This window comes from Mus musculus, chromosome 16 (assembly GCF_000001635.26).
Source record: "Mus musculus strain C57BL/6J chromosome 16, GRCm38.p6 C57BL/6J".
In the NCBI taxonomy this organism is placed as follows: Eukaryota; Metazoa; Chordata; class Mammalia; order Rodentia; family Muridae; genus Mus; species Mus musculus.
In genome coordinates, this window is record NC_000082.6 from 29,618,904 (window position 1) to 29,645,857 (window position 26,954).

A 26,954-nucleotide genomic window follows, 5' to 3' on the forward strand; every position below is an offset into this window, starting at 1 on the left:
AGCGTTTGTCCAGCCTCCCATTCCAGCTGAGAGCCAGTTTGTCCTGGACTCAGAAGAGTTGCTCAAAAACTTGTGGTCAGCTGGGCAGTGGTGGCGCACGCCTTTAATCCCAGCACTTGGGAGGCAGAGGCAGGTGGATTTCTGAGTTCGAGGCCAGCCTGGTCTACAGAGTGAGTTCCAGGACAGCCAGGGCTACACAGAGAAACCCTGCCTGGAAAAAAAAAAACCTTGTGGTCAATACTAAAAGTGATTTAGTGATTTTATCTTTCATACCTGCCTTGGAAATGGCATAGGCTGTCCTGTCCAAGCTGACTTCTTCAGCACTGTTCTTGCCTTCCTGAGCCTCTATAATGGCTGTGTGTGTGTGTGTGTGTGTGTGTGTGTGTGTGTGTGTGTGTGTGTGTGTGTGTGTCTGCTCCCAGCAGCCTTTGCAGCCTCTGCCTATGTTGCACGTTCTGAACTCTGGTCATTTCTTGACTTACCATGAAAATAACTGGGGAGCCTCTTCACAGTGTTCTGGGTGTGTCCTGAGATGGGACATTTACAAATGTCCCAAACTTGCAATGGTGAAACTAGTCATCGTCACCATGGCACTGGTAACTCTGTCTTTCTACTTTCTGCCCTGGGCTTTATGCTGAGGGAAGGAGTGGAGCTGCTGAGGATACGAAGCTATATGCTCATTCCCATCTTTCACAGGGTGTGGTGGTGCCTGCCTGTAACCCTAACTCTGGGGAGGCTTTGCCTCAAGTGTACAGCAAGCAAAACTAAACCCCATACCCCACCATCTAGATGTCCATTCAGTTTGTAATTACTTTTGCCCTGTGGTCTGCCTTTCACAGCTGAGATGAATAAAAGTTAGCCGAACCACAAAGCTTATAAATACCTTTTAGTGCTTGAAGCCTTGGTAGGAATCTTTGCTTACAGGCACAAATGTAAAGATGACGGACTCAGTGAGTAACCATTTCAGCTTGGAGTTGTGTGGAAGCAGCAGGCAGGCTCAGATGTGTTATTGGTTAAAATAAGTGAAGTAAATGTGTTGGCAGACTCGGGGTGTAGGGGTCACCTAGAGGAGCCAACCCTGCTCGGCTCAGCGAGTGGCGTCCTGTGCAAGTGTGACTTGATCATTTCCAAGTTGTTCGCAAGCACTGGAGGTACAGGTGTGTTTGTGAAATCTGTTTTTAAAATTGGCAGCATTTTTAAACAGTGCTTCTATGTGTTACCTCACCTGTCCTGGAACTCACTCTGTAGACCAGGCTGGCCTTGAACTAACAGAGATCACCTGCCTCTGTCTGCTGCCAGAGTGACAGGACTAAAGGTGCCACTGCGCCCAGCCATGCTGCCTTTTTTTTTAGTGTGCATGCATTTATCAGTGAACAAGCATTTCCTGATCATAGCTTCGTGATTTTATGATAGTTTTTCTTGTTTCATATTTACTAAGAATAAGCTACATAAATACAACTATTTCTTTTATATCTAGGTTGCCTGGGAGACTCTACAAGAGGAATTTTCCCGCTTCATGACAGAACCCAAAGGAAAGGAACACGACGACATATTTGACAAACTTAAGGAGGCTGTGAAGGAGGAGAGTATCAAGCGGCACAAGTGGAACGACTTTGCCGAGGATAGCTTGGTATACAGCTCTGTCTAACTTACATAGTCCAGCGTGGTGCTTCTCGGCCTTTAATTCTAGCCACAAGAGACTCCATTTTATTTGTCTGATAAAAAACTGACAGATGCAGCCAAATAAAAGGAGCTGCTGCCTTTCTGTGGGAGTAACCTACTGTTAAGCGGTTATTTGTTGTGTTTGATATTTATGAATTACTGGCATGTGGAACATAAATTCGTTTTTCTGCCCTAACCATTTCAGAGGGTTATTCAGCACAATGCTTTGGAAGACCGGTCCATATCAGATAAGCAACAGTGGGATGCAGCCATTTACTTCATGGAAGAGGCGCTTCAAGGTCGTCTCAAGGATAGTGAGTAGGGATGGGAGCTCTCGAGTTGTAAGCACTGTAAAACACAGGCAGTGGGCCAGCAAGGTACTCAGTGGGCAAACCATTTGCCATGAAAGCCGATCGTCTGGGTTGGCTCCCGGAGCCCACAGTGAGAGCAGAGAACAGACTCCCAAAAGCTGTCCTCTGACCTCCACTCATACACTGAGGTGTGTGCACGTCCAAATCCGCACATATATCATATAACAGATACTCAGTTAATTTTTTTTATTTTAATTAACATTTCAAAGTCTTTTTCCTGAATACAGTTGAATATTTATTTGTGGGATTTTTTTTTGTCAGTTTAATTAAGTTAGACACCAGATATTTATATGTATTCCCACTCAAAGGAATTCTGTACACAATTGAACTTCTCATAGATTTTTAACCACACAGTTATCATACTTTTGCCATACTAATGCCAGAGTAATCATATAAATTATTTCCTTATTTTAACTAATTTCATTTTAATACAGCATTTATTAATAACTTGTAAACATTGTTAATTATAATTCATAGCCTTGGTAATCGATAAAATTCCTACTGAATTATTTTTTATCTTTCTTGTAGCTGAAAATGCTATTGAAAACATGATTGGGCCAGACTGGAAAAAGAGGTGGATGTACTGGAAGAATCGGACCCAAGAGCAGGTAGGAACACAAATGCCTGTGGTCTTGTGCTGACATTTTGCTCATGGTTTATCTGGTTTGGTGCTGTGGTTTTCTGTAGACCCGGCTGGCCTTAAACACACAGAAATTCTGCTTCAGCCTCTTACTGAGATGCAGGCTACCCCAAAAGACTGACACGGCTGCATGAATGCCTATTACCACAAGGCTCTGGGGTGGAGACAGGAGACTCTCTGGGACCACTGGCTGCCAGCCTAGCTCCAGATTCCCTGGGAAAGCCTGCCTAAGGGAATACGGTGACAAATAACAGCACAGGGCACCTAATGTCTTCCTCTGATCTCTGCATGTGCCCACAGCAGCCACACATGTGTACATGTACATCACTCAAACATACACCAGGACCACACATGTTACATGTGTACACAATCTTCTAATGGCTCTACCAGATTCTTTAGAATTTTAGTTACATTAGCCTTTCTAAAATGCAGTTAATCTGTTTTATTAAAAGATTAAAAAAGAGAAAATGCACTTCCTTTGTGTTGACAGCTTTGTTCATTTCAGTGCCTTAATTGAGGTTCAAAAAAGACTAGTTAGGCTAGAGAGATGACTCAGTAGACTAGTTAGGCTAGAGAGATGACTCAGTAGACTAGTTAGGCTAGAGAGATGACTCAGTAGACTAGTTAGGCTAGAGAGATGACTCAGTAGACTAGTTAGGCTAGAGAGATGACTCAGTAGACTAGTTAGGCTAGAGAGATGACTCAGTAGACTAGTTAGGCTAGAGAGATGACTCAGTAGACTAGTTAGGCTAGAGAGATGACTCAGTAGACTAGTTAGGCTAGAGAGATGACTCAGTAGACTAGTTAGGCTAGAGAGGTGACTCAGTAGACTAGTTAGGCTAGAGAGGTGACTCAGTAGTTAAAGCACTTGCTGTCTTATGGACAACATGGGTAAGTCAGTGCCCAGCACCCAAGACACAGCTCACACCCAACTCACACCCAACCTGTAACGCTAGTTCAAGGAAACCGACTTCCTCTTCTGGCCTCTGAGGACACCAGACATTCACATGGTGCACATATTATGTACATGCAAACAAAACACGTATACACAAGGTAGAATAAATAAAACCCTTTGAAATGAAGAGCAGTTGTAAACAAAAACATTAAACAGAGTCAAAGGATATGTGACAGTTGTGGTTAGGAAGAATACAAATTTTTTCTAATATTTTCTGTGGATTTTTCTGTTGCATGCACATTTAAACTATTTTACATTTTTGTAGTAATTTTTGTTAATGTGCATACAAACTAAATATGAAAATTCAGACAGTAAGTATGATAGAACTTATCCTTCAGTAAATTTTGAGTGAGCACTTCAGAAGAACAAAGTGGCAAAGCTAGTTATAAACAACTTTAAAAATTGGGAAACTGGAGAAAAATGTGTGTCATTCTACAGACTGTTTATTTGTTTGTTTGTTTGTTTGTTTGAGACTGGGTTTCCCTGTGTAGTCCTGGCTGTCCTAGAACTAGTTCTGTAGACCAAGCTGGCCTCCTAGAGATCAGCCTGCCTCTGCCTTCTGAGAGCTGGGATTAAAGATGTTCAGCTCTTAAAGGGAAGTGCATAAATAGAATATAGAATCAATATATATAAATGAGTAAATAAACGTAATAAGAGGTGGTATCCCGTCTACTTGCTGTTTTTTCCTATGTTCACTGAACCTTCTTAATTAGCAAAAAAGATGCTAAAATGTGGAAAAATTAAGAGGACAAGAGAAACCAATACTCCCAAAGAGCATACCCTTTTTTCTTTGTTTTTATTTACATTTTAAATAAAATTAATGAAATCTATGATTGAAGCCCTGCTTTTCCAGTGTCCCCACTTCTTGTTTCACTGGCTCCCTATAGTAAGTGACTTGACCCTTAGTCAGCAGGTGTCTGTTCTCACTGCTGTACAGGTGGGCTGAGAAAGGTCTGTCTAAAAGAGCTTGCAGGGCTCTCAGTCATGCCAGTCTGGCTGGAGACAGGGAGAAACACTGATTAGAAACACCTGGTGTGGGGGCTGGTGAGATGGCTCAGTGGTTAAGAGCACTGGCTGCTCTTCCAGAGGTCATAAGTTCAATTCCCAGCAACCACATGGTGGCTCACAACCATCTCTAGGGAGATATGATTCCCTCCCTCTTCAGGCAGGCGGATATATATGCAACAGAGCACTCATCCATTAAATAAATAAATTTGAAAAAAAAATTTAAAAAAAAGAAAAAAGAAATACCTGGTGTATGGCAGATACCATCAGCATTGGGCAGGGAGCCTCCTGAACAACCTAGTAACTTCTGGTACATAGACTTCTAAGCAAACAGAGAGAGATACGACAACTCTGGTCATAGGTGGATTTCTCCAGAATCCTGTAGAAGCAATAAATTTATTTCAAGGCCATTGCAAAGGATCTGTGCACCTAGAAGAGGAATCTGGAAGCCCTTCCTAGATAAGCCTTCACCCTACCTCTATCCTGGGTTTGGGACAGCGTATGAAAGATTCAGGCTGACGGTTTAGATATAGGAGAAAGGACACCAGAATCACCTGGGAAGGGTTTGTGTATCAGTTTTGCTTTTTCCTTTAAACCTTGACTAAATCCAGTTCTCTTTCCCTAATCTTTCTATCCTTCCACTCCCAACTGAAGAGTGCTCCTGTGTCCCTCTTACCTAGGAGAGCCAGTGGGAAGCATACTTCAGAAGAGCTGGAAGGGAGCCCAGGTCAGTTTAGATAGCTGTGTGCAGTTCCTCTGCCATCGTGAATGGCAAGACTTAGCAAGAAAAGATTTTCCTTTGTTAAAGATGAGAAGCCCACAGGACTGGGAGATAATATCTCAGTGGTTAGGAGACCTTTCCACTCTTCTGGAGTTTAGATCCCAGAACCCATGTTCCAGAAATTCTGTGTTGCCTTCTGGCCTGTGGGCACCCACACTCAGATGGCAAACACACACACACAATATAAAAATAAATGTGTGTTGGGTTTTTGTTTGTTTTCCATGCTATTTTATGCCTTTATGTAACCTTTCTTTAGTTTTGTAGGAAAATCCCACTGTGTGAAACATTCTCACTGTCTTGATGGAACAGATAGCCAGGGTAAATGAAAAAGAAGTTTTCTTTGAAAGAGTTGTTGTTTTAGCATTGGGTCAGTGATGATAGCAATGTAGGTGTGAAATCTTGGGCCCTGCTTCCCACGCATACTGCACAGAATAGAGCTGTGTGAATGGCCTGGGAAACTTAACTTTCTATCACAGCTGGTCAGTTGCAAAATACAATTCCAGGCGAGTTCTCTTACAGATTATTGATGTTAAGTAGTGATAAGAAGCTCATGTCTTTTATCATCCATGTCAGAATAAAAGATTGAAAAATAATGAGATAAACTGAGTTGGCCAAAGTAAGAGTCTTATTTTGAAACTCGAGTGTATGTTTTCTTCCTTGCTGAGATGAATACATTGCAAAGAAGAGGCTGAAGTGGAGTACTTCAGGAATAGTTTGAAGTATGATTTCTTTAGTGGGAGAGCTTCTTTCAAATAGCATCAAACTACTCACTTGATATTTCATTGGTTACAACAGAAACACTTCACAAAGTCTAAGTCCTTACAGGCATTTATAGAATATTGCGTTTTCCCACATGGGCACACATAGACACCTTTTCTTACACAAAAAGTATACTCTACAGTCAAGAATAAAAGTCTGTCCTAAGGAGCCTAGTGCTTTGATTTCATCAATAAAACACTGTGCCACAAGTAAGATTCTAGGGCTAAGCATTCATAAGAACCAGTGGCTATGCTCCTAAGCCTCCTAGTTTATATCTTACTGTAATTAACAGTAGTAATGCAGTAGTAATACATTTATTAAACCGGGCCTCTTTTCACAAGTGCGAAGTTTGAGCTGTCTCACCCACCTTCTTTTAACTTGTTAAAGTGTGTTCACAACGAAACCAAGAACGAGTTGGAGAAGATGCTGAAGGTTAATGATGAGCACCCAGCTTACCTGGCAAGTGATGAGATTACCACAGTCCGGAAGAACCTGGAGTCTCGAGGAGTGGAAGTCGATCCAAGCTTGGTAAGAAAGAAATACTATCAAAGAGTTGGTGATTTGGCTTAGAGGTAGATTGCTTGTCTAGCAACCACAAAACCCTGGGTTCAAACCTCAACTCAAAAAAATTTTTTTCCAAAAGTACCAAAACAAAAAGCAAGAAGTACCATGGACAAGGTGATGTGGTGACAGGTGCAACCCTTGGGATCTGGAGGCAGGAGCTGAAAGGTCATCCTCTGCTACAAAGTGACACTGGATAGGACTCTAGACAAGCTCTTCCTCAGAGAAGGAAAGGGGATGGAGGTCAGCTTTCTGAATCTGTGCGCCTTGCAATGCAGTAGTCCTGCCTCTGATGGGTTACAGAGAGATCTGAGTGCTGAGTTCTACTGTGTTCAACGTGCACATTTACTGCCTTAATGATAGTCATTTCAAGTCTATGAAGAAGAGCAAGCTTAGCTTCCATTTGCTTTTTACAGGGGGACTCCATAAATCCAGATTTAGAAATTAGGGTTCCTACAGAAGGGATGAAAGGCATCCAGACCTTGCCTCAGCTCCGTTTTACAGTTTTAGAGGACAGCAATTCACTTTTATCTATATATGGCCTGTTCACATAGACTGATATTTATGTGTGCTGGGGGAATGGGGGAGTTGTTTGTTTGTTTGTTTGTTTGTTTTAGATAAGGTCTCACTATATAGCCTTGGATGTCCTAGAACTCACTACGTAGGCCAAGCTGGCCACAAACTCAGAGTCACCTAAGTTCTGTGCCAAGATTAAAGGGGCATGCCACCATTCCCAGCAACATAGGTAATTACAATGTTTGCAATCAATGTAGCTCAATTAGGTACAAGTAGATTTAGGGGGAAACATGCATTTTAATGTTTTATTGAATTGGATCCTATCTCACTTTCCTCATTCCTGATGAGAACTATGAGAACAAATTCTGCGTGTTAGGCCAGCCTTTTTCTTAGCTTCATAATGCTTATTTGCAGAGTTTTTTTGGATTTTGGGCTGGTTTTTTTTTTGTTTGTTTGTTTGTTTTTTGTTTTGCTTTGTTTTGTTTTTTGTACCCCTGGCTAAATACCCCTAGGTGCCCTGGAACTCACTCTGTAGACCAAGCTGGCATCAAACTCATAAAAACCATTTGCCTCTGCCTCCTGAGTGTGTGCACCACTGCCACCCAGCAACAGCAAATATAGTGGACTGAAAATTTTTAAAGGTTAACTTAAGGGCTGGAGAGGCGGCTCAGCAGTTAAGAACACTTGTTCTCACAGAAGACCTGGGTCTGGTTCCTGGAATCATCTAACTATGATCCGTAACTCCAGTTCCAGAGTATCTGACAGCCTCTGCAGGCCCAGCACGCATGTGGCGCACACACATGCATACACAGAAGCAAAACACCTGTTCACATAAATAAAAATAAATAAATCTTTAAAATAAAGAAAAAAAAGTTTATGTGAAACCCAATTAGAAAAAGGAATCCAGTGAGGAAAGCAGCCTGGAAATCTCCTGTGCCACTGTGGTTACTGTTACAGACCCCTGCTTGCATGTCTCTGGGCTCACTTTACATTCTGCCTGAGGTCAAGTCAAGAAACCTGCTAAGAACCTAAGTACTTAAGCTGCTGTACGTGTTACATTATCTATAAATTGAACATGAGACTTTTAGTTGGATATAGATCTAATTTGTCTGCGTGGTCCCAACTCTCATTATTAAAAGTTCATGCAGCTAGGCATGGTGAGTTTGAGACCAGCCTGGTCTACAGATCAAGTTCTAAGACAGCCAGGGCTACACAGAGAAACCTGTGGGGGTGGGGGAAGGCCATGCCAGTTGAGCACCCACCCTACTTCAACAAAGGAAAATAGAAATGCTCCAAAACCTGGAACTTTGTCCACCCCGACCTGATGTCACAAGAACATTCTTCATGTGGCAGTATTCAAAATGCAGGTACACGGTATTGTAGTACATATCATTACTGTTAGACTATGTGTGTAAGGTATATGTAAGTGAATTTTGTGTTTAGACCTTTATCCTGCCCCCAAGATGTCTATGTAAATATTACAAGATCATCCCACCCAAAACTCACATCTGCAAAACAGTCTGGGCCCCATGTGAGTCAGGGCAGGAATGCTCAGCTCTGTGTGCTTTGACACTTCTAGTTTCCTGACACTTAGGGTAATGCAGTGGTGGTTTTCTCTTGGGAGTAGAGTGCAATAGGTTGCTACTTTCTGCAAACAAAGTCTCAGTTTGTTTTTTTTCTAGTTACATTTTGTTCAATATAAAAATATGGGATGTCAGGGGGTGTGGCTTCTCAGCAGTTGGATTGTGTTACCCATACTGCTCCCTTTAATTGAGTAATTGGTAACTCAATTGCAATAACTCAAGCTTTCGCCATCTCCTGGATGGGATTGGTATTTGTTTGGCCTACTAGCATTATTGTTGTTACTGGATATTACAAACAGTACATGCTCTGACAGGACTGTAGTGCCACAGAGGTACTGTTGTGCTAACCGTGCAACTTAATAGAAAGCATTGCTTCCTGACTGTTGTCAGCTGGTGTGCACAGTCTGAGACCAGCGTCCAGGTCCTAACTCTGCCCTTAGACGAGGCTTTCATACTCTTCTTACCTTGGCTTCCCCATTGCTAGCTAGGCAAAGATCATCCCTTACCAACCTACTCTGTACAGTGAATGAATACACTTTGAATGTAGCTACATGCTTACTTAGAACTTTGTAGATTTTGAAGCATGTAAACTAATAAATCTAATACCTGACTTTAAAAATTATGTAAGTGCACTTAAAGCTATTGCTTTCAATTAACTCTTTTTTTAAGACAGCATTTCTTTGTGGACCAGGCTAGCCTCAAACCCACCTGCCTCTGCCTCAGTCATGCTGGGATTAATGGAGTGCACCACCACTGCTGGGCAACAGTCCTTTTCTGTTTGTTTTGTTGTTTGAGCCAGGACTTCTCTCTGCCCTGCAACTCGATGTGTAGACCACGTTGGCCTCGAACTTGAAGATCTGCCTTTCAGTTAACTTTTCAAAGTAAATCTTGTATACAAGTAACTTTTAGTGCTCAACAACATCTATTATAACATTGGTTTTTTTTCTTTTCTCATTTTAGATTAAGGATACTTGGCATCAAGTTTATAGAAGACATTTCTTAAAAACAGCTCTAAATCATTGTAACCTTTGTCGCAGAGGTTTTTATTACTACCAGAGGCATTTTATAGATTCTGAGGTGAGGTTTCAAATAAATTAATTAATTAATTAATTAATTTTAATAATAATTGATGAAAGATGGTAAAAAGTAAACTTCAGTTTTACTATGAATTTTAAGCCCTTGAGCATCTGGAAGAAAAGAGTGTGTAACTTATAAAGAATAACTTTTTATCTTGTTAGAGATTTACCAGTTTAGCAGTAACTGACTTCTGTGCGTATCCTCAGGAGCTGTAAGAATGTGGAGAGACAGTCTCTTGTACCCCAGAGTAGCTGGAAACAGTTTTGTGTTTATATATAAGAGGAGGATGTGTGTATAGCATAGCCATTGGCATGTGCCCTGGAGACTGTATAGTAATACTACTTTACGATGCACTTTTTTGTGTCATAATTATTTTCTCACATCACTGAAATCTTGCTTTCTCTAAAAGAACTCTAAGTTCTTGTAAAGGGCATAGCTCTCATACCTTTTAAAGTAACCCCTAGGTGGCAGCAGACTTATGTCTTTTGACATTTTCTCATAAAGAAAAATGTTTTAAAATAGCCCTTGAAAAGCTCTGCTAATCTATGTTGTTACTAAACTGAAGTTTCTAAGTGCTTTTCTGAGTTTATTTCAGCTCAAAAGAAATAATGTATATGTTTGTGTGTGTGTGTGTGTGTGTGTGTGTGTGTGTGTGTATGTATGTATGTATGTATGTGTGTGTGTATGTGTGCATATGTGTGTTAGATAAGCACTGATATTTTTACTAAACCTTAGGAAATATGTTCTACATAATTAACATAGGCTTTGTTTCTACATTTTCATCTGATCTTCTTAACGGCTTACCACTGCAGCTGGAATGCAATGACGTGGTCCTGTTTTGGCGAATACAGCGCATGCTCGCTATCACTGCCAATACATTAAGGCAGCAGCTTACAAACACTGAAGGTAAGAAACTCCTAAAAAACAGATTGATTAGAAAAACCTTAGAATCATAACTTGCTTTGAAATATTAATTAAAAATTAAATTACAATTAGAAAATTATAGGGATAAAAGATGCTACAAATCTACTTCCATTAAAGTTAAAATAAAAAGACAGGCGTCCTGAGCACTACTTGGTGGTTTTGAAGTTTGTATGTCTGTCTGTTATGGCTTGAGAACACGTCATCCTCAGACTGTGGGTAAGATTGATGCTGATAAATGTACTAGAGAATGGGAAGTGTAAATTCAAGGGAATAACTAACGTGGGATGCTTAGTTCTCATTCAGTTCATGAACACTGCTCTTCTGGGTTTTTATTTACTCTGAACAGTTAGGCGACTAGAGAAAAACGTTAAAGAGGTATTAGAAGATTTTGCAGAAGACGGTGAGAAGAAGGTTAAATTGCTCACTGGCAAACGAGTTCAGCTGGCAGAAGATCTCAGTAAGTATTTTCTCCTACCCCGGCTTCCTGGACCCCATCCGCATCTTCATGTCTCCCATTCAATCGCAAGCTTAAAGAAAACTTACAGCTACCTAGGAAGAACTGGTTTTGTTCTGCATTGTTAAAATAAGACATTGACCTAAAATCTTATCACTTCCAAATACTTGAATGTGTGTTTCCTAGGAATAAAGATTTTTCTCCTAGCAACTGGCAAAATCAGAGTGTCACTGTAGCTAATCCTTAGACCTCATTCATCTCTTAGTGGTAGGTGTTATCCTACCACATCACACAATGTTCCGGCTCATTCCCTAACAAAGCTTACTTAACTACTTACTTACTTTCTTCCTTCCTTTTTTTGTTTTAGAATGATATTTAGAAATCAAGGTCTAAGAACTATATATACTTGTTAGTGAGTATGAGTTCTTGGGTCTTCTCAGTAGAAGGTGTGTGTGTGTGTGTGTGTGTGTGTGTGTGTGTGTGTGTGTGTGTGTGCGCGCGCGCGCGCGCGCGCGTGTGTACATGTGCATACCTACTCCTAATTTTCTGTATCTATTGAAGACTTAAGTAGATGCTCACTGTTCCAGGTTGTACCCAGTTCTGCTGGTTTGTTCTTGACTTTGCTCTTTTCTATACTTGTAATCCTAACAGCATGGAACTGACTTCCAGAATCCTTAGCCCAATTATATTTTGATCAGTCCTCTAAATGTATAACCAAACTTTGCTGCTGCCCCCATTACACAAATGTTCTTCTCACCCAGCTTGGAATCTTAGCTGTCTTACACCAGACCACCACCACAGTGCCTCACTCTGCGCCATGTCCTCTTCACACGCTGTGGCATCCTGTCAGAGGCTGATCTTTAGAAACTCCTTTCCCCGAGTTCATGATCTGACCTTTGTGTCAGGGGTCTCTGCATCTCATCTTTCCCATATTTTTCCCCTTACCCATCTCCTGGGGTTCCTCTCCTCTGAAGCCAGACTTGGCTTTCCTGGAAACTCTCTCTTCATCATGCTTGCACTCCAACACCCTACATCAGCCTATCCCACACAGATGTGCATCGTGGGACCAGGCTGCCATCACCCTGATAGCTCTGCTTGGGCTTTAGGCCTATAGCATCCCACCCACAACCTTGCTTTGTTGGAAGCATGTTTGGCTCTTAGATGCTGGTAACTTACTAGCATGGATGCTTGCTTGGATCTTTGAGAGCCCAAGGTGATCAGAGATGCATTAACATTATTATATAACTCTTGGTAGTCAGCACTTCTGAGTCTAGCTAATTATAAGTGTCCCTTCTTTGAGCTTATGAAACTTTTTCATTTCAGAGTATACTTAAATGTATATGTTTTCTGACAAGAAAGAAAATAAACACTGAGTAGGAAGAAGGATTTCAAGGTTGGGAGCAGTTTTTAAGTTGAGTTTATAGTTCTGTAGTCAGTCACAAACATATCCAGAAGAGCCAGGCAGGTTTCCCTGGTGTTGCCTGTGCCTCAGCCCTGCTCGCCCTTTTCCACCTGCACCGCCTCATCCTGGCTTTCTCTTCCGGGTTATCTGAGCTCCCATTGCTTTCTCTTGGCACTCTTGCTTTATTCTTTCTTCCTTTCTTTTTTAAATGTATACATCTCATCTTAATAATTTCATTTCTGTCATATTTGACTGTTTCCTGCCTCTTTGGAAGCATAGTTAAGTTTGTGCTGCTACAGAAGCCCTGTATGCAAGCCTGCTTCACTCTTTGTCTGTTGTATCTTACATAAGGAATCCTCAAGCCCCACGAAGCTTCGGTACTGGTAGGATGCCTGTTGTGGCGATCCATAGGAAGGCCATTCAGCAAGCACTTGGAAGTTCCTAGCTTACAATTCCATGCTTAGTGTAGATAATTTCTGTGTCCCTTGGGATATAGCTATCAGGCTGAATTAATTCAATGAATTTTACCAGCTTCTATATTTTTAAGTGACCGAAAAATAATGTGGTTTTTTTGTCTTATAATAGAGCCTGCACACTCTCATTACTCTCCAGTTGTAATTTGATTATTTAAAGAAAGTATATTACTAGCTCAGATATGTGGTCTGCCAAGCCAAGTTCCATGTTCTGGAGATTTTCCTAAATAAGCAGTCATAAGACCCCCTTGAAGTGATTTGTGACTTTTGTGCAAATAGAGTTATGGTGTTAATGTTCCAAATAATGTCCTTAAAAGCAGGGGTTCAACCCATGACTCAGCGTCATTGGTCACAGTAATGGAGATGAGCCATGACTGCCCGTGCTTTAAAGTCCTGAGCGCCCCTTTCCGTCCTGCTTCTCTCAGGGCTGGGGACTGGGAAGAGAGTCAGGGATGCTTCCAGCCAGACTGCTCTCTAGCTTTATTAGTCACGGCTGTGTGGTAGGGAACAAGGTTTCTAGTATTGCAGAGTCATTTGGGGTATAGCATAGGGATTTATACTATGCAGTAGAGAAATTTAAGTATAAGTTCAGAATTGTGAATAATGGTGTCATGTAGAGTTTACTAAAATGTTGGTAACATTCATGTTTTGCCAGTCATTAATTTACCTGGTTTTTAGTCATTCATCACTTTGGATATTTACCAACTAATTGTTCATTGAAGTGCAGTTATAAGTAGTGTGTCATCTCTACCAAAGAAAAACAAGATACAGTTAGGAAGAACAAAGAAATGGGAATAAAGCCCACGTCTTTGTCAGGAAGCTTGTTAACAGAAGTCAAGACTCTTGGACACACATTGGTGTTGATAGCTGGAGCATGGGAAGGACAGGATACACCTGGAACTCTTTAGAGTAAGAAATAAGGATGTATTTGACATGTGATGTGTCGTTATCACACAACACAGGCACTGTTTGACACTGCAACTGGGCAGACCTCAGGTAACTGAGACAGTGACATAGTGTAGCTTATTGAACGAAACACAAATCCTCTAATTAGGAATTATATGGGGAGAAGGATGAAATTAGTGGTAAAGAATAGAATGTTTATCTTACTACGCATAATATTCTCAACAGAAAAGACCTATTATTAAGATTGTTTTAAAAGAAAATACCTGTTATTTTAAAAGGTAACTACATCATGGAAAAATCTGAGCAGTCACCACCTGATTCATGTGGTCGTCACAGTCCTGTGCCACCTTATGGATTGGCATTTTTACTAAAGATATAGGACTTTAGATGTGGCTGTATATCAGAAAAACCACAGGTAAATATTGCCTACAGAATAGCTGACCTGAGGGCATCGGGTACATCAAAGACAAGACAAGACTGAAACAGTAGTCCAGATTGAACACAACCAGTCAGGAATGCAGTCTGTGTCCCTGGGAAGCACTGTATCTGTGTATCTGTGTTGGTTTCAAAGGCATGACTATTCAGTTGTGACTTATTTAAGGAAATACAGGTTGCTTCCAGCTGTACACATCAACATTTAGATATGATGAAGCCTAATCACGGTAACTGTTTCTAGAGAGATGATGGTTTTGTAGTGTTGTTACAGCTTTTCTGTAGCCAGGTGGTTTTTGTTTTATGATGAAACAGGAAAAGAAAAAAGTTTATGTTTCTAGCTAATACAAGATCAGTGTCATGTGGAAACACAGAAAATGGGATTCACGGACATCCTCTGTGACAGAGCACCTCATGGTGACACTTGAGCTCATCCTCCTGCTGCGGTTCTAGCTACAGTTCCCTCCCGCAGCGTATAAACAGCCTGGGTGACTTTCATGAGAATCTTGATTCTGTAATCAGAGCAAGCTCAACAGATTCTAGGGTCTAAGTGGAGAACCAGCTGTGAAGGTGGCTATTTGGATTGCATGTGAATTTTTTTAAGATTTATGTATTTCATGTGTGTTAGTGTGCATGCCAGAAGAGAGCATTGGATCCTATTATAGATGATTGTGAGCCACCATGTGGTTGCTGGCATTGGAACTCAGGACCTCTGGAAGAGCATTCAGTACTCTTAACCACTGAACCAACAACTCTCCAGCTCCTACCTATGAAATTTTTAGTAGTGTGCCTATCAAAATAAAGTTCTATTAAAATTACTTTCTTGCCCTAGTCGGCCATCATTAGGAAGAGCCCCTTGGTCTTGCAAACTTTATATGCCCCAGTACAGGGGAACACCAGGGCCAAGAAGTGGGAGTGGGTGGATAGGGCAGCAGGGTGGGAAGAGGGTATAGGGGGCTTTGGGGATAGCATTTGAAATGTGAATGAAGAAAATACCTAATAATAAACTGGAAAAAGAATAAAAATGTAAAAAAAATTACTTTCTTCCAGGTGGCAAAAGTTGTCCTTTCTATAATGTTTGATTTTATTATTGTCACCATATTAAAAAAGAGTGCTAACATTCTGAGATCTGTTCTGTTTTCCCCACTTTGGAAATGTTAATCCCTGTGCACTAGTAACACTGGTCAAGTTTCCTTAGTACGTGGTGAGATGCTTTTCTTAACTTGTGTCCACTGAGAGACCCAAGTTATATTTTGTTGTTGTTTTGGAAATATGCTGGCTGTCCTGTAGCTCAGAGATCCACCTACCTCTACCTTCAGAGTGCTAAGATTAAAGGTGTGTGCCACCACCGCCTGGCTTCGAGCTATACTTTTATTTCTTGTATATGCATACTCATTGATAGCCAGGAGTTAAAGGGATGGTTGCAATCATTTATTTAGACAGCTTGTTCTGAGAAAGGATTCTTTTCCTGCTTATAATACAGGCTTCTAGCTCTGTGCAAAATATGAAGTTGTTCATGGTGTGAGCTGATATTTGTGTACTTGTCTAGAGCATGGAGACTGCCTTCCATACGTTCTCCTTAGGGTCCCCCCTGTGGAGTAACGATAGTTATTTTTGTCAGAATAAAAAACGGAGACTTAGAAACACATAGTATCTGATGATTTTTTTTTAATTTATTAGAGGACAAAACTCAAGGCATTGGAAAGTATAACTGTATACATGTAATTACCCTTTGTGTTGGGATGTGTACATAGTGCTATGTCAGAGAGACTGTCCCCGGTATCAGCAGTGATCTTCTCATCCTTAGTCCTTCCCGCCAGAGCAGGAGCTTTGGAACTGAGGCTTTCAGTCTGAAAACACCCAAAGAAACACCATACGCATGCTGAAGTCATGCATATGAAGTCAATAGATGAACTGAAGGAAGCCTGTCTTTATTTGACCGGTAAACTTTCTCCAGACTGCCAGGTCCCACTCTAATCAGAGGTGCCCAAAACCTGGATGTTTCTCCCCTTGCTGGTCTCAAGCTCTCTGTGTATCTAAGACCTTGAACTTCGTGCTCAACTTGCTCCCACCTACTAAGTGCTTGGAACAAGGGTTCCAGGCCCAATCCATCAGGGCTTTGCCTATGCTCAGCAAACTCTCCCAGCTGAACCACAGCCCCAGGCCCCAAAGTAAAGAGCTCTTCAGTGTGTTGTGTTCATACCTGAGTCCTAACGTCCAGCAATTAAATACACCAACCCTTTCCCTTTTAACTGGCTGTCATTCTAACTTTTGGGGTTTTGTTGAGCAGGATTAAGAGTGTTGAAATGTTCTCTACCAAGTTTCTGTATATTTCTTCATATTTACAAATATGAACATAAAATATATGAAATATAAAAACAATAAACTCTAGCTGTCATTGTGCAGACTTATTGTGATGGTGTAGTTGTATAGTGTTTGTGTTAAAAGCAGTGAAATCAAAGTGGCTGTTAATTTGGAATTTTGCAATATCCCCTTTCCCCACCCCCAGTTAATCTGCTCTGCTGACTGCCTCTACCCTACACGAGGTGGCAACAGCTGGCCTTTTTACCAGAGCTCAGAGGGATTAAAGAGCAGGAGAGCAGCAGCGTGCGAAGCCTCTTGCCTCTGTTGACTGTTCTTTATTGTTTGATGCCTGAGCATCTCCCAGACAGCAAGCAATTGTTGCTGGAAACTTAGAGTTTGTTTCTCTTGAGCACATACAATGCTGTTCAGGCTCCTCTTTGTGTTTCTTCACGTTCCCAGCCTCCTCTTATCCGCCATCCTGTGCTTTCTCGTGATAATTAGAAAAGAAGCAAAGATACAACCTTTGTATCTTTGGCTGTGTGACACTCACTTGTGACTATAAAACTTGGCTATAGAGACTACAGATATGAAGGGGTTTTTTCCTCTGAATTACCAGATATTCAGCCACAGAAGTCATGCTTACTATGAGAACTCTGCTCACCATGGTTAATATTATTGAATGTCAGAAAACAGATGCATTTGTTTATTTTAAAATGACGATGACACACGGGAAGCAACAGATGAGTACTTCATTTGCAAGGCCACGATTAGAAACCTAGCAAAGCCTCCTATGTCTACAAAGATGCTTTCAGTGACCCAAACACCGTCCTAGTTTATAGGATAGTTGTAAGAATTTCTTCATGCCACTTTAAATCTAAATTTAAAAGCAGGTAGGACATAGCTAACAGAAACATAGTTAGCTGGAGTGTTTTTATTTTACTGTGTTCAGAGAGGAAGAATGTCATGTGAGTCTGAGATTTAATTTCTGTTGACTACTTTGTATTTCTCCTCTTCTCTGGCACCTGCTACTGTCACAGATGAGATCAGTGGACCTGGAGCATGGGGACTGAAACCACCCCACAACACTTTCCTATTCTCAATGTGGAGCCTAAAGTGCATGAAAATTCCCTGTGATTCTTGCCACTCACCACCTCCCCACCCCAGCATATCCTGCAGCATTCTTCTATTCACAGCAAGGCAGTTTTCTCTTCATTAATTGGGACAGAATAGCCAAATGACTTTTTCTGAAAGTGTATGTGATGGTCACAAATTTGTTAAGTCCTTTGAATTCCAAATGTGGTAGCAAGTCAATTTTGTTAGATTTAACAAAAGCAATCAGTTTTAACAAAATTTAAAGAAAGGAGTGACGTTGAGTTTTAGTACCTAGGTCCAGAGGGGGTAAAGAAAAGAGGGAACTAGAGAGATGACTCTTGATTGTTCTCCAAAGGACCCAGGTTTAGTTCCAAGCACCCAGATCAGGCAGCTCCCGACTGCTGGAACTTGAGCTCCAGCACTCTCCTCTGGCCCCAGACACACAAATGGTGCACACACAGGCATGCAGGCACTTGCACATATGCATAAATAAAAAGAAGGGAAGCAAGGGACAGAGTAGTAGGGCAGAAGGCATGAGCAGTCGGGGCTGCGATGGCCCAGGCTCACTTCTCTCTCAGCCCTCTTGCTGTTTCTTTGGCTCCAATACTGTTTCACCTTTCCTCGCTTCTAGCGCAGAAGGCTGTGTCCCTCTTTTTCTTACGCCTTCTAGGTCATTACTGTGTCACCTAAACCAATATTTTTCCTCCTACCTGCTTACTTGCCTTCCCTCAGTGATTAAAAGCATACTTAGCTACTGCCATGGTTGTGTAATTGAACAGAAAGAATGCTGCCTTCCCACTACGTAACTGTAAATCAGCCAAAATAATCATTCAGAGAAAATACAATCATGTCTATTATGATTGACCCACCCTAGCGAGATGACTTGGTTCATTTATGAATTTATTAGGCCTGGTGTTATATTTCACACATGGTCAGTGAATGCTCGATCTCTATTTTAATACTGACTTTCATTAGCCTTTCTCTGGACTTCAAAGGGAGCCACTAGAGATACTGGAGGCCGTTCTTCTGTCTCGCCAGACGCTTGTGTTCCATCCCTTGAGCAGCTCGCACTTGTGTATTCACGCTGGTACCAGCCACTCCCTTACTGACTTCTTGTGGTCTGGCTTTCACAGTATGCAAACCACTGATTTATGGATCCCCAATGATTCCCTAATTGCTAGTCCATCCAATTCACCACAGGAAAGAAAAAAAAAAACTTAATAATTTTCAACATTAAGAATTTAAGTTTATTGGAACACATTTTCTTCGGCATTCAAATGTTGTGAAATGGTTATTTCTAGATATATATGTTTGTAACAAGGAAAGATTGGTTCTTTTGACGACAGAGTAAACATTTCTGTTTTATGTTACTCGTAACTCTTTCAGGCATCTTTTCGGGATTAAAGTTCTTTTGTGCGTTCTGCCATTGTGAAGGTATCTTTCATACTAAGGAGAAAGGGACAGCAACTGAGAAAACAAAGAATTCTTTTCACCTTGAGTCTGCACGCATGAGGTGGGCCCTGCTCTGTGTTATAGGCAGAAAAGGACAAAGCTGACACGAAGAAGAGTCATCCTTAGAGAAAAGCCTCCCTCCGAGTGAGAGTTCCTTACTCACAGAGTGCCGGTGCTGAGCGAGCGAGCGAGCCAGGCCTCCACAGTGTGCTCTCATGGTGTTCAGGGGGAAATGCGGGTTCAAAATGAGCCAGCAGAGCTGCATGGAGCAAGTCTGCTTCTTAAACTCACAGTTGAAGAGATAACTGGTGTAAGATTAGAGGGATATTTACATTATATTATGTATGCTGCTATAGTCAACACTTTATTAGCCATACCTTTTTATTGCTTTAGATGCAGTTTTAGATGACTAAACATTTATAAATGGTAATTTGTAAGTTATTCTTATAAAGGAGATTATGATTATAAATGAAAGTAAAAGCAATGTCATTGTCAATAATCCATGAATTGGATTTGTAGTGGAAATTTTTGTTTGTTTTATTTTCAGGCAGGGTCTTACTGTGTAGCTTTGACTGGCTTGGATCTCAGTTTAGAGCAGGTTGGACTTAAAGTCAAAGAAACCTGCCTGCCTCTGTCTCCTAACCCTGAGAGATAGGATTAAAGGTATATGTAACCCCAACCAATGTACTGTATTACTTTAAAGCAGTGCTTCTCGCCCACCCTGATGTCGGGACCTTTAATGTGGTTCTTCATGTTGCAGTAACTCCCAATCGTAAATTTAATTTTGTTGCTACTTCATAACTGTAATTTTGCTAATGTTATGAATTATAATGTAAATATTTTTGAAGATAGAGGTTTGGCACAGGGGTTGCAGTCCACAGGCTGAGAACCACTGCTGTGAAAAAAGTTCTATTTGTGTGCTAGTGTGGAATCCAAGATACATACTTAAAACTACAATTTTTTTCTCTTCTAATAATGCTTATCATTTCCTTGGTGAGCATTATTAGGATGAAATAATAAAGTTAAAGGTGAGGTGAAAGCTTTCCAAAATTTTCTTTAAAGATTATTTTATTTTGTATGCATATATGTAAATGCCTCATGTATGTATTCATGCCTCATGGCTGAGGAGACCAAAGTGGGCCCTGGATCCCTGCACCTGGCAATATAGACCACTGTAAACTGCCACGAGGAGCGAGGAACTAAACCCCGGCCCTCTGGAAGGGCAGCCTGTGCTCTTAACCTCAAAGCTGCCTCTTCTTCAGCCCCACTTTTTCAGTGTTTAGGTTTCTGTGTACTCTCTCCAATTCTAAGGTGATAAAAATAAAACCTAGTGGAGGGAATGCAAATCTAATCACAATATGTAATCTGCTGGCTTATGAAAGTATATAGAAAATAAAATCAAGCAAGGCATAAACATTGTAAAAAGGAGAACTTCATGCGTTATAGACCCACTGTAAATACCCTACGCCAAGGGTGTGGTTATAGACCCACTATCGATACCCTACGCCAAGTATATGGGAAATGCACTTCTTTTTCTCTTTTGGTTGTTTGAGACAGGCTCTCACTCATCTTTGGCTAGCCTGGAACTGACTGTGAAGACCCAGGCTAGCCTCTGCCTCCAAGGCCTGGGCCACCATGCTCACTGTGAAGTACATTTCTTAGGGGTAGATAAAGACATAGGTTAAAGCCAAAGGAATTTTGTTATTTTACTATTACATGTTTCTAAACTTTCCCTCCCAATAAGTTCAGTACAAATTCCCTTAAATTTTTCATCATTTAAGCCAGCCATCAGTGCTGCACGCACACCTTTGATCCCAGCACTTAGAAGGCAGAGTCAGGAAAATCTCTGGATTCAAGGCCAGCCTGGTCACAGAGCGAGTTCCCGGATTGCCTGGGCTACATAGAGAAACCCTGTCTCGAAAGAAAAATCATCACCTTCCTTATTCTATTCACGAGAATGATGAAATCTGTACACGATTACTCAATTTTAAAAGTACATTGTTTTTCCAAATAACATGTTCATGGTGGTAGCACTAGGAGACACGGCTTAGGCCTACATAACGGCTGGCCGTGGCGTCAGTCTCCGCTGTTTGCAGTTTCACATTAGGGAGATTTTTCTTTCTTCCTCTGTTCCCATCCATGTATAAAACAGTCCATCTTATCTATTCCTTACACATCTCTCTGCTCTGTTCCCGTTTTTATACTTTAAATTGTACAAGGGGGCTTAAGTAAGTAAAGTGAATTCCTATCCCCTTTCTGAGACAGAATTAAGGTTGCTTTGCTTTGTTTTTAATCTTTTATCTCCTCCGTTTTGCACAACTTCTTACTCTGAGCCGTGTATACAGCTCTCTCTGTCTTTAAACAAATTCTAGCGAGTATACTACCAGGAATTCGGTTCTCAGTTTTTTAAGTATTTTATTATTATGGGGGTGGTGTGGGGGGAACATGTTAAAAACTGCCCCAACCAGAAACTATACCATTCCCCTTGCAGCTCAGTAGGCTGTTGAGTGTGGCGGGCGGGGCAGTGTCTTGAGAGCTCTGGGCTGTCTTCTCCTACCCGTGTGCTCTGAGTTCACTGTCAGTGCACTTGCATCCAGCTTCTCAGCTAGCAGGGTGGGCTGCAGTTCACTTCTGTTGCTTTGTACAGACTTGGTTCTAAAATACTCATTCAGAGAACAAGCGACATTAATAAAACTAGAACTTCCTGAAAGGTTACTCTATAGAGTCCCTGGGACCCGGAGGCCATGTTGTAGCATGTTGGGTAGTAACAGTCACTCTCCTTGAGAGTCGAGCCACCTGTTGAGGACCAGGCCTTGCTGTGTGTGCTTGTGCCTTCATAGTGTCGTCCTTCTCCAGAGATGCCCGGACTGTTTCCCTTAGATGCAGTGGATGATCCTTCCATGGGGTTCTAGCCACCTTTTAATCGTGAAAAATGGATGCGTGCAGCCCTGCTTCCCAGAATCCACTTGATTCTTCTGAATATTTTATTCTCATCACTACTGAAATTTTTTCCAATGGACTACTAAAACTGAAGAGAGAATAATTATATAGGAATAGAATATATTCTATTCAGAAATAGATGCTATTTCCATGTGACTGCACCATTCGTTCGTTTGGACTCATCTGTCCCTCAGGCCTGTGTAGTTGACAGAGGTCTCTTAGAGCTGCATGAGGCCTGAGAGGAGGCATTCCCTATTGTCATAGTTAGAAGTTGATGTTCGCTGACGTTAAACCAGTTAGCCAGGTACACGAAGGCTTGTGGCAGAGCGGAGCTAGCTCTGTCAGCACCGGTGCCTTTTAGAGTTGCTTGATGATTCTGTTCACCTGGGTCTTTGGTTTGATTGTGAGTGACCATAGGCACAACTCTTGCGATTTGGCTTCTTGCTTTGTATTGTTAATAAGTGTTTCAGAACTTGTTTTCTTAGTGAAATCAAGTATCGAGAATCTAGAGTTTATATGCACATATGCTCCCTTCATATATACATATACACACACCAACACCTGTTATTTTTTTTTAATAAATCACTTCTTTAAAAAAAAGAATCTAGAAGCCAGAGAGCTAGCACAGTGGTGAAAAGCATGGACTCCTCTTAGGAAGGCTCCAGCACCCATGTCACACAGCTGAGGAAAAGAAAGTGTGATTAAAATTAAAAAGGATGACTTCTAATTTAAATAATATGTAACATCAGTTCTGGACTCCCTGTATTTTGGGACCTCCTGCTCCTACTGCACAAGTGCAGGTCGGGCACTTCTAATCCAAAAGGCTGTAACATCTGAAACTTGAGTACTCACATGATACTCTCTGACTCTCAGGTTTTCGGGCATTTTAGATTTTATATTTTCAGATTCTTGGTGTTCAGCTAGAAAAGCAGAAATGTATATTTCTGATCCCAAACATTTCTGAGAGGAGAAAGACAAGTTGTATTAGTAACTAGACCTCCTTGTGTGTGGTGTGCTTCCCCTAATAGAGCATCTGTCTAGGAACTATGACTTGTATTTCATTTTTTATTTCATCTCAACTTGAGCTTAACTAGAGCTTTCAATTCCTAAATCGGAATTACATTCTCTGAGCTTATATTTTTTCTCCTTTTAAAGTTACATTAATGAACTGTTTGAGCCTCTTTCTTGTGATTCATTTATCTGCTATAACTTCTTTTTAAGGCTTCAGCACTAAAGGTCTTTTGACAAACCAATATTTATAACAGTTTGACGGCTGGGTGAGGAGCAGCATTTGTCTTTGTAACAGCTTGAAGACAGACCCTCTCCAGGACCCAGTCATGCAGTTACAATCTTGGCCTCCTTTCTTGTGCTGGGAACATGCATCCTGCAGCACCTCCCATGTGTTTCCTTGTCCCATTGACTATCCATTCACTTCCCATCTGTTTTGCAGTCTTAAAGGAACAGAAGGGGCCCTCTTCTTATAAATCTGTCTTTGCAAGTGATAAATGATGCCCTATCTCTTTAAGGGCTGCCTGGGTGGTTTTTCTTTTCTTATAGTGTTTCAGCTTTCCTCCTAGCAAACTCAGAGTAAAATATACTTTTAAAAATAAGAGAAATACAGAAAAGACAAAACACTATGAAGTTTAAAAGCCATAATTACTTTGATGGAACAGAATAATCTCCTGACTTTTTCCATCTTCTCAAGTAGTTGCCTGTGTCACTATATCTTTGAAATGTGATATCTAGATTTTTCTATACTAACCATACACTGACAAATGAAATGATTCATTTTGACAAAGTATATTTTAGCTATTAGAGGAGAAAGAAAACAATATATCACTAATGAATTAGAATGTCAAATAACTTTACATTTGTATTATCATAATTGAGTTGATATAATTTGAAATATTTTGTGTGCTGAACACAAAATAAAGTGACTCACAGTACCCATCTGTAACCTCGTGATAGATTCTGTGGTCTTTACTAGAAAAAGATGATCATGAGGGTCATAAAAGCTTTTCTTTTTTTTCTTTTTGATTGCTACTATATCTGGTCCTGAAAGCATATGCTATAATACTTCTAATGTTGGCTTTTCTAAGAATTGAGCATAGCATAGCAAGGCATGGGAGGGTATTACTGTAATCTCACTACTCAGAAGGCTGAGTCAGGAGATTGCCATGAATTCAAGTTCAAAACTCAGCTGGACTACAAAGTGAGTTCTTGGCCAACCTGGGATAAAGCAAAGCCTTGTCTTTTAAAAAAAAAAAAAAAAAAGTCTTTTTTAAAAAGGAAAGAGGCCGGGCAGTGGTGGCACACGCCTTTAATCTCAGCACTTGGGAGGCAGAGGCAGGCGGATTTCTGAGTTCGAGGTCAGCCTGGTCTACAAAGTGAGTTCTAGGACACCCAGGGCTATGCAGAGAACCCCTATCTCAACAAAAAAAAAAAAGGGGGGGGGGAAGGAAAGGAAGAAAATAAACAAATATTGTCATTTCCACAATTAGCCTACAGAATGATTTTAAAGTATGATTTTAAAGGAATCATCAATATAAGACCACATTTAGAATATTCTGTTAGACTATGAGTCTAGCTGGGTATGAATGTCTTCCACAAAACTTATGTGAGGCTGGTAATACTGCAAGTGCATGCCCCAGAAAGCTCTGTGTGCTCTCCTGGACAGAGTGACGGTGCCCACCGGAAAGTGGAGCTGGCAGCCAGACCACCACACAGCAGCTTACCTTAGGAGTAGGATAAAGCTGCCTGGTACACACACCTCATACAAATGTCTAACAGTCCTCTCAAAGTGGCCACGGAATTAAACAGTATTATAAGTCAGATGGCCACACCTGAGTTTCTGGGGCTGTGTGGTAATGTTGGTCCTCCTCCTCTTCTTCCTCTTCCTCCTCCTCCTTCTTGTGGCTGTTGTTGTCATTGTCGTTGTGGTTACAAGTCTCATGTAGCCTTGAACTTTCTATGTAGCTCAAGCACAAAGGTGGCTTGCTCTTCTCATCCTCCCGTCTCACCTCCCATAGATTACATAAACTACATAGACACACTGGCCTCTAACCACAGAGACCTACCTGCTCCTGCCTCCCGAATACAGGAACTAAAGGTGTGCACCATCACAACTGGCTCTGAATCCAGCTTTCTTAAACCTTAAACCCCTAGGTTTATGTAGTGCTGGGAACTGATCCCAAGGCTATGCAGGTTAGGCAGCTCTCTACCAGCTGAGCTTTGTTCCCAGCTCTGGGTCCTTAGCTGACTGTTCTCAGTATGGACCAGCAATGGAAGAACTCTAGGAGAAATTGCAGTGTTGTACAAATACATACACGATTATTTAATTTGGCTTGTCTGAAGAGAAGTAGCTGGGTTTTTCATCCCAATACTATTGCTTTCACTGAGCAGCTCAGCCTTTCTGTGAGTATGATAGAACCAAAAGTTTGAGGTTTTATACCTATGACATTGGCCAGCACCTTGAATGATACTGCTCTTCATTGTTAAAGAAGACAGACCCATAGTCATTACTAGGTAGCAGAGCTGAGCTTGTCATTATTGTCTAACTAGGAAGATTGCTGAGTCTAACAAGGATACTGACCAAATATAAGGCTTCTGTGTTCATGCCAAAGTCTTTGGAGACTAGACTTCAGAATACTTAGAAATGATAGGTATAGGTTCTGTTATGTTTACCAAAGGAGCTTGAAAGGACTGCTTTCCTTGCCTTAAAATGACTTTTTAAAAAGTTTAAGAAAGCTGGATTTGGAGCAGAGCATAGTGGTGCATACCTTTAATTCCAGCTTTCAGGAGGCAGAAACAAGTAGATCTATGGTCAGAGGCCAGCCATATCTACACAGCGAGGTCCAGAACAAACAGGTTAGAGAGACTCTCTCTGGGGGAGAAAAGAAAGAATGCTGAATGAGTCACTACTGAGCTACTTGTGTATGCAAATTGAGTTGCTCAGTTACTCCCAACTTTTCTTCAGGAAGCTTTGAGGACATAAAAGAGCGCATTTTTAATAGTATTCGAAATGTTTGAGTTAAGTTTTGCTTGAGGCAGAACAATGAATAAATAATCATGAGTATCAATTTTGACTATAGTTTTGACCCTTTTGGTTCTGGTTTCCTTGTTTCTCCATATCCTAGACTTCCCTAGATCCTGAGTTTCTAAAGGGCATTTATATAGTACAATTGTGCAGTAGATAGCAATTGTTTTCAATAGCCCTGTGTGTGTTCCATAAGAAGAAAGGCTTCATAAATTCCCAGCTCTCCCATGAATAGCCCCTTTCCTGAAGAACTTCATCCATGCGGTGTCCTAAAGGTGGTGTGGAGTACTGGGGCAGCATGGTGTAAGGTGGCTGCGATCTCTGGGTGTGTGCTTTTCCTCAGTGCATTTTCTTAGCTCTTCAGCGAGTTTCTTCATGCTTTCTTTAAAAACATCAAAAGTTGGCTAAGGTTTATTTCAACATATGTGGCAGTGCTTTGTGTGTGGCTCTTTGATCGTGCTCTGAACTGATATTAACCACTAAGGTGACCCCTCTCCCAGGTCAGACCTTTTGTCAGTCAGTGTAGTCAAAGCCTAATTACAGATTAGTCTGAACTTGGGACATGAAATATCCGAGGACTCAGAACCCACTGAGAAGCAGTGCTGCTTCATATGAGGATAAAGAGACCT

The 26,954-nt window shown here is 41.1% G+C and overlaps 1 protein-coding gene across 7 annotated transcripts in view; it reads left to right on the forward strand.

The window, feature by feature from the left end:
* The window catches only part of Opa1 (OPA1, mitochondrial dynamin like GTPase), an 83,847-nt gene that overhangs the window by 39,623 nt on the left and 17,270 nt on the right, over window positions 1-26,954 (forward strand). For all 7 annotated transcript variants that reach the window (XM_006522656.4, XM_006522655.3, XM_006522654.4 and 4 more), the window contains 7 exons: window positions 1,478-1,630; window positions 1,868-1,976; window positions 2,562-2,641; window positions 6,561-6,701; window positions 9,794-9,910; window positions 10,723-10,816; window positions 11,181-11,291. In XM_006522656.4, the coding sequence (XP_006522719.2) occupies window positions 1,478-1,630; window positions 1,868-1,976; window positions 2,562-2,641; window positions 6,561-6,701; window positions 9,794-9,910; window positions 10,723-10,816; window positions 11,181-11,291 (805 nt within the window). The remainder of the gene's footprint in view (window positions 1-1,477; window positions 1,631-1,867; window positions 1,977-2,561; window positions 2,642-6,560; window positions 6,702-9,793; window positions 9,911-10,722; window positions 10,817-11,180; window positions 11,292-26,954) is intronic.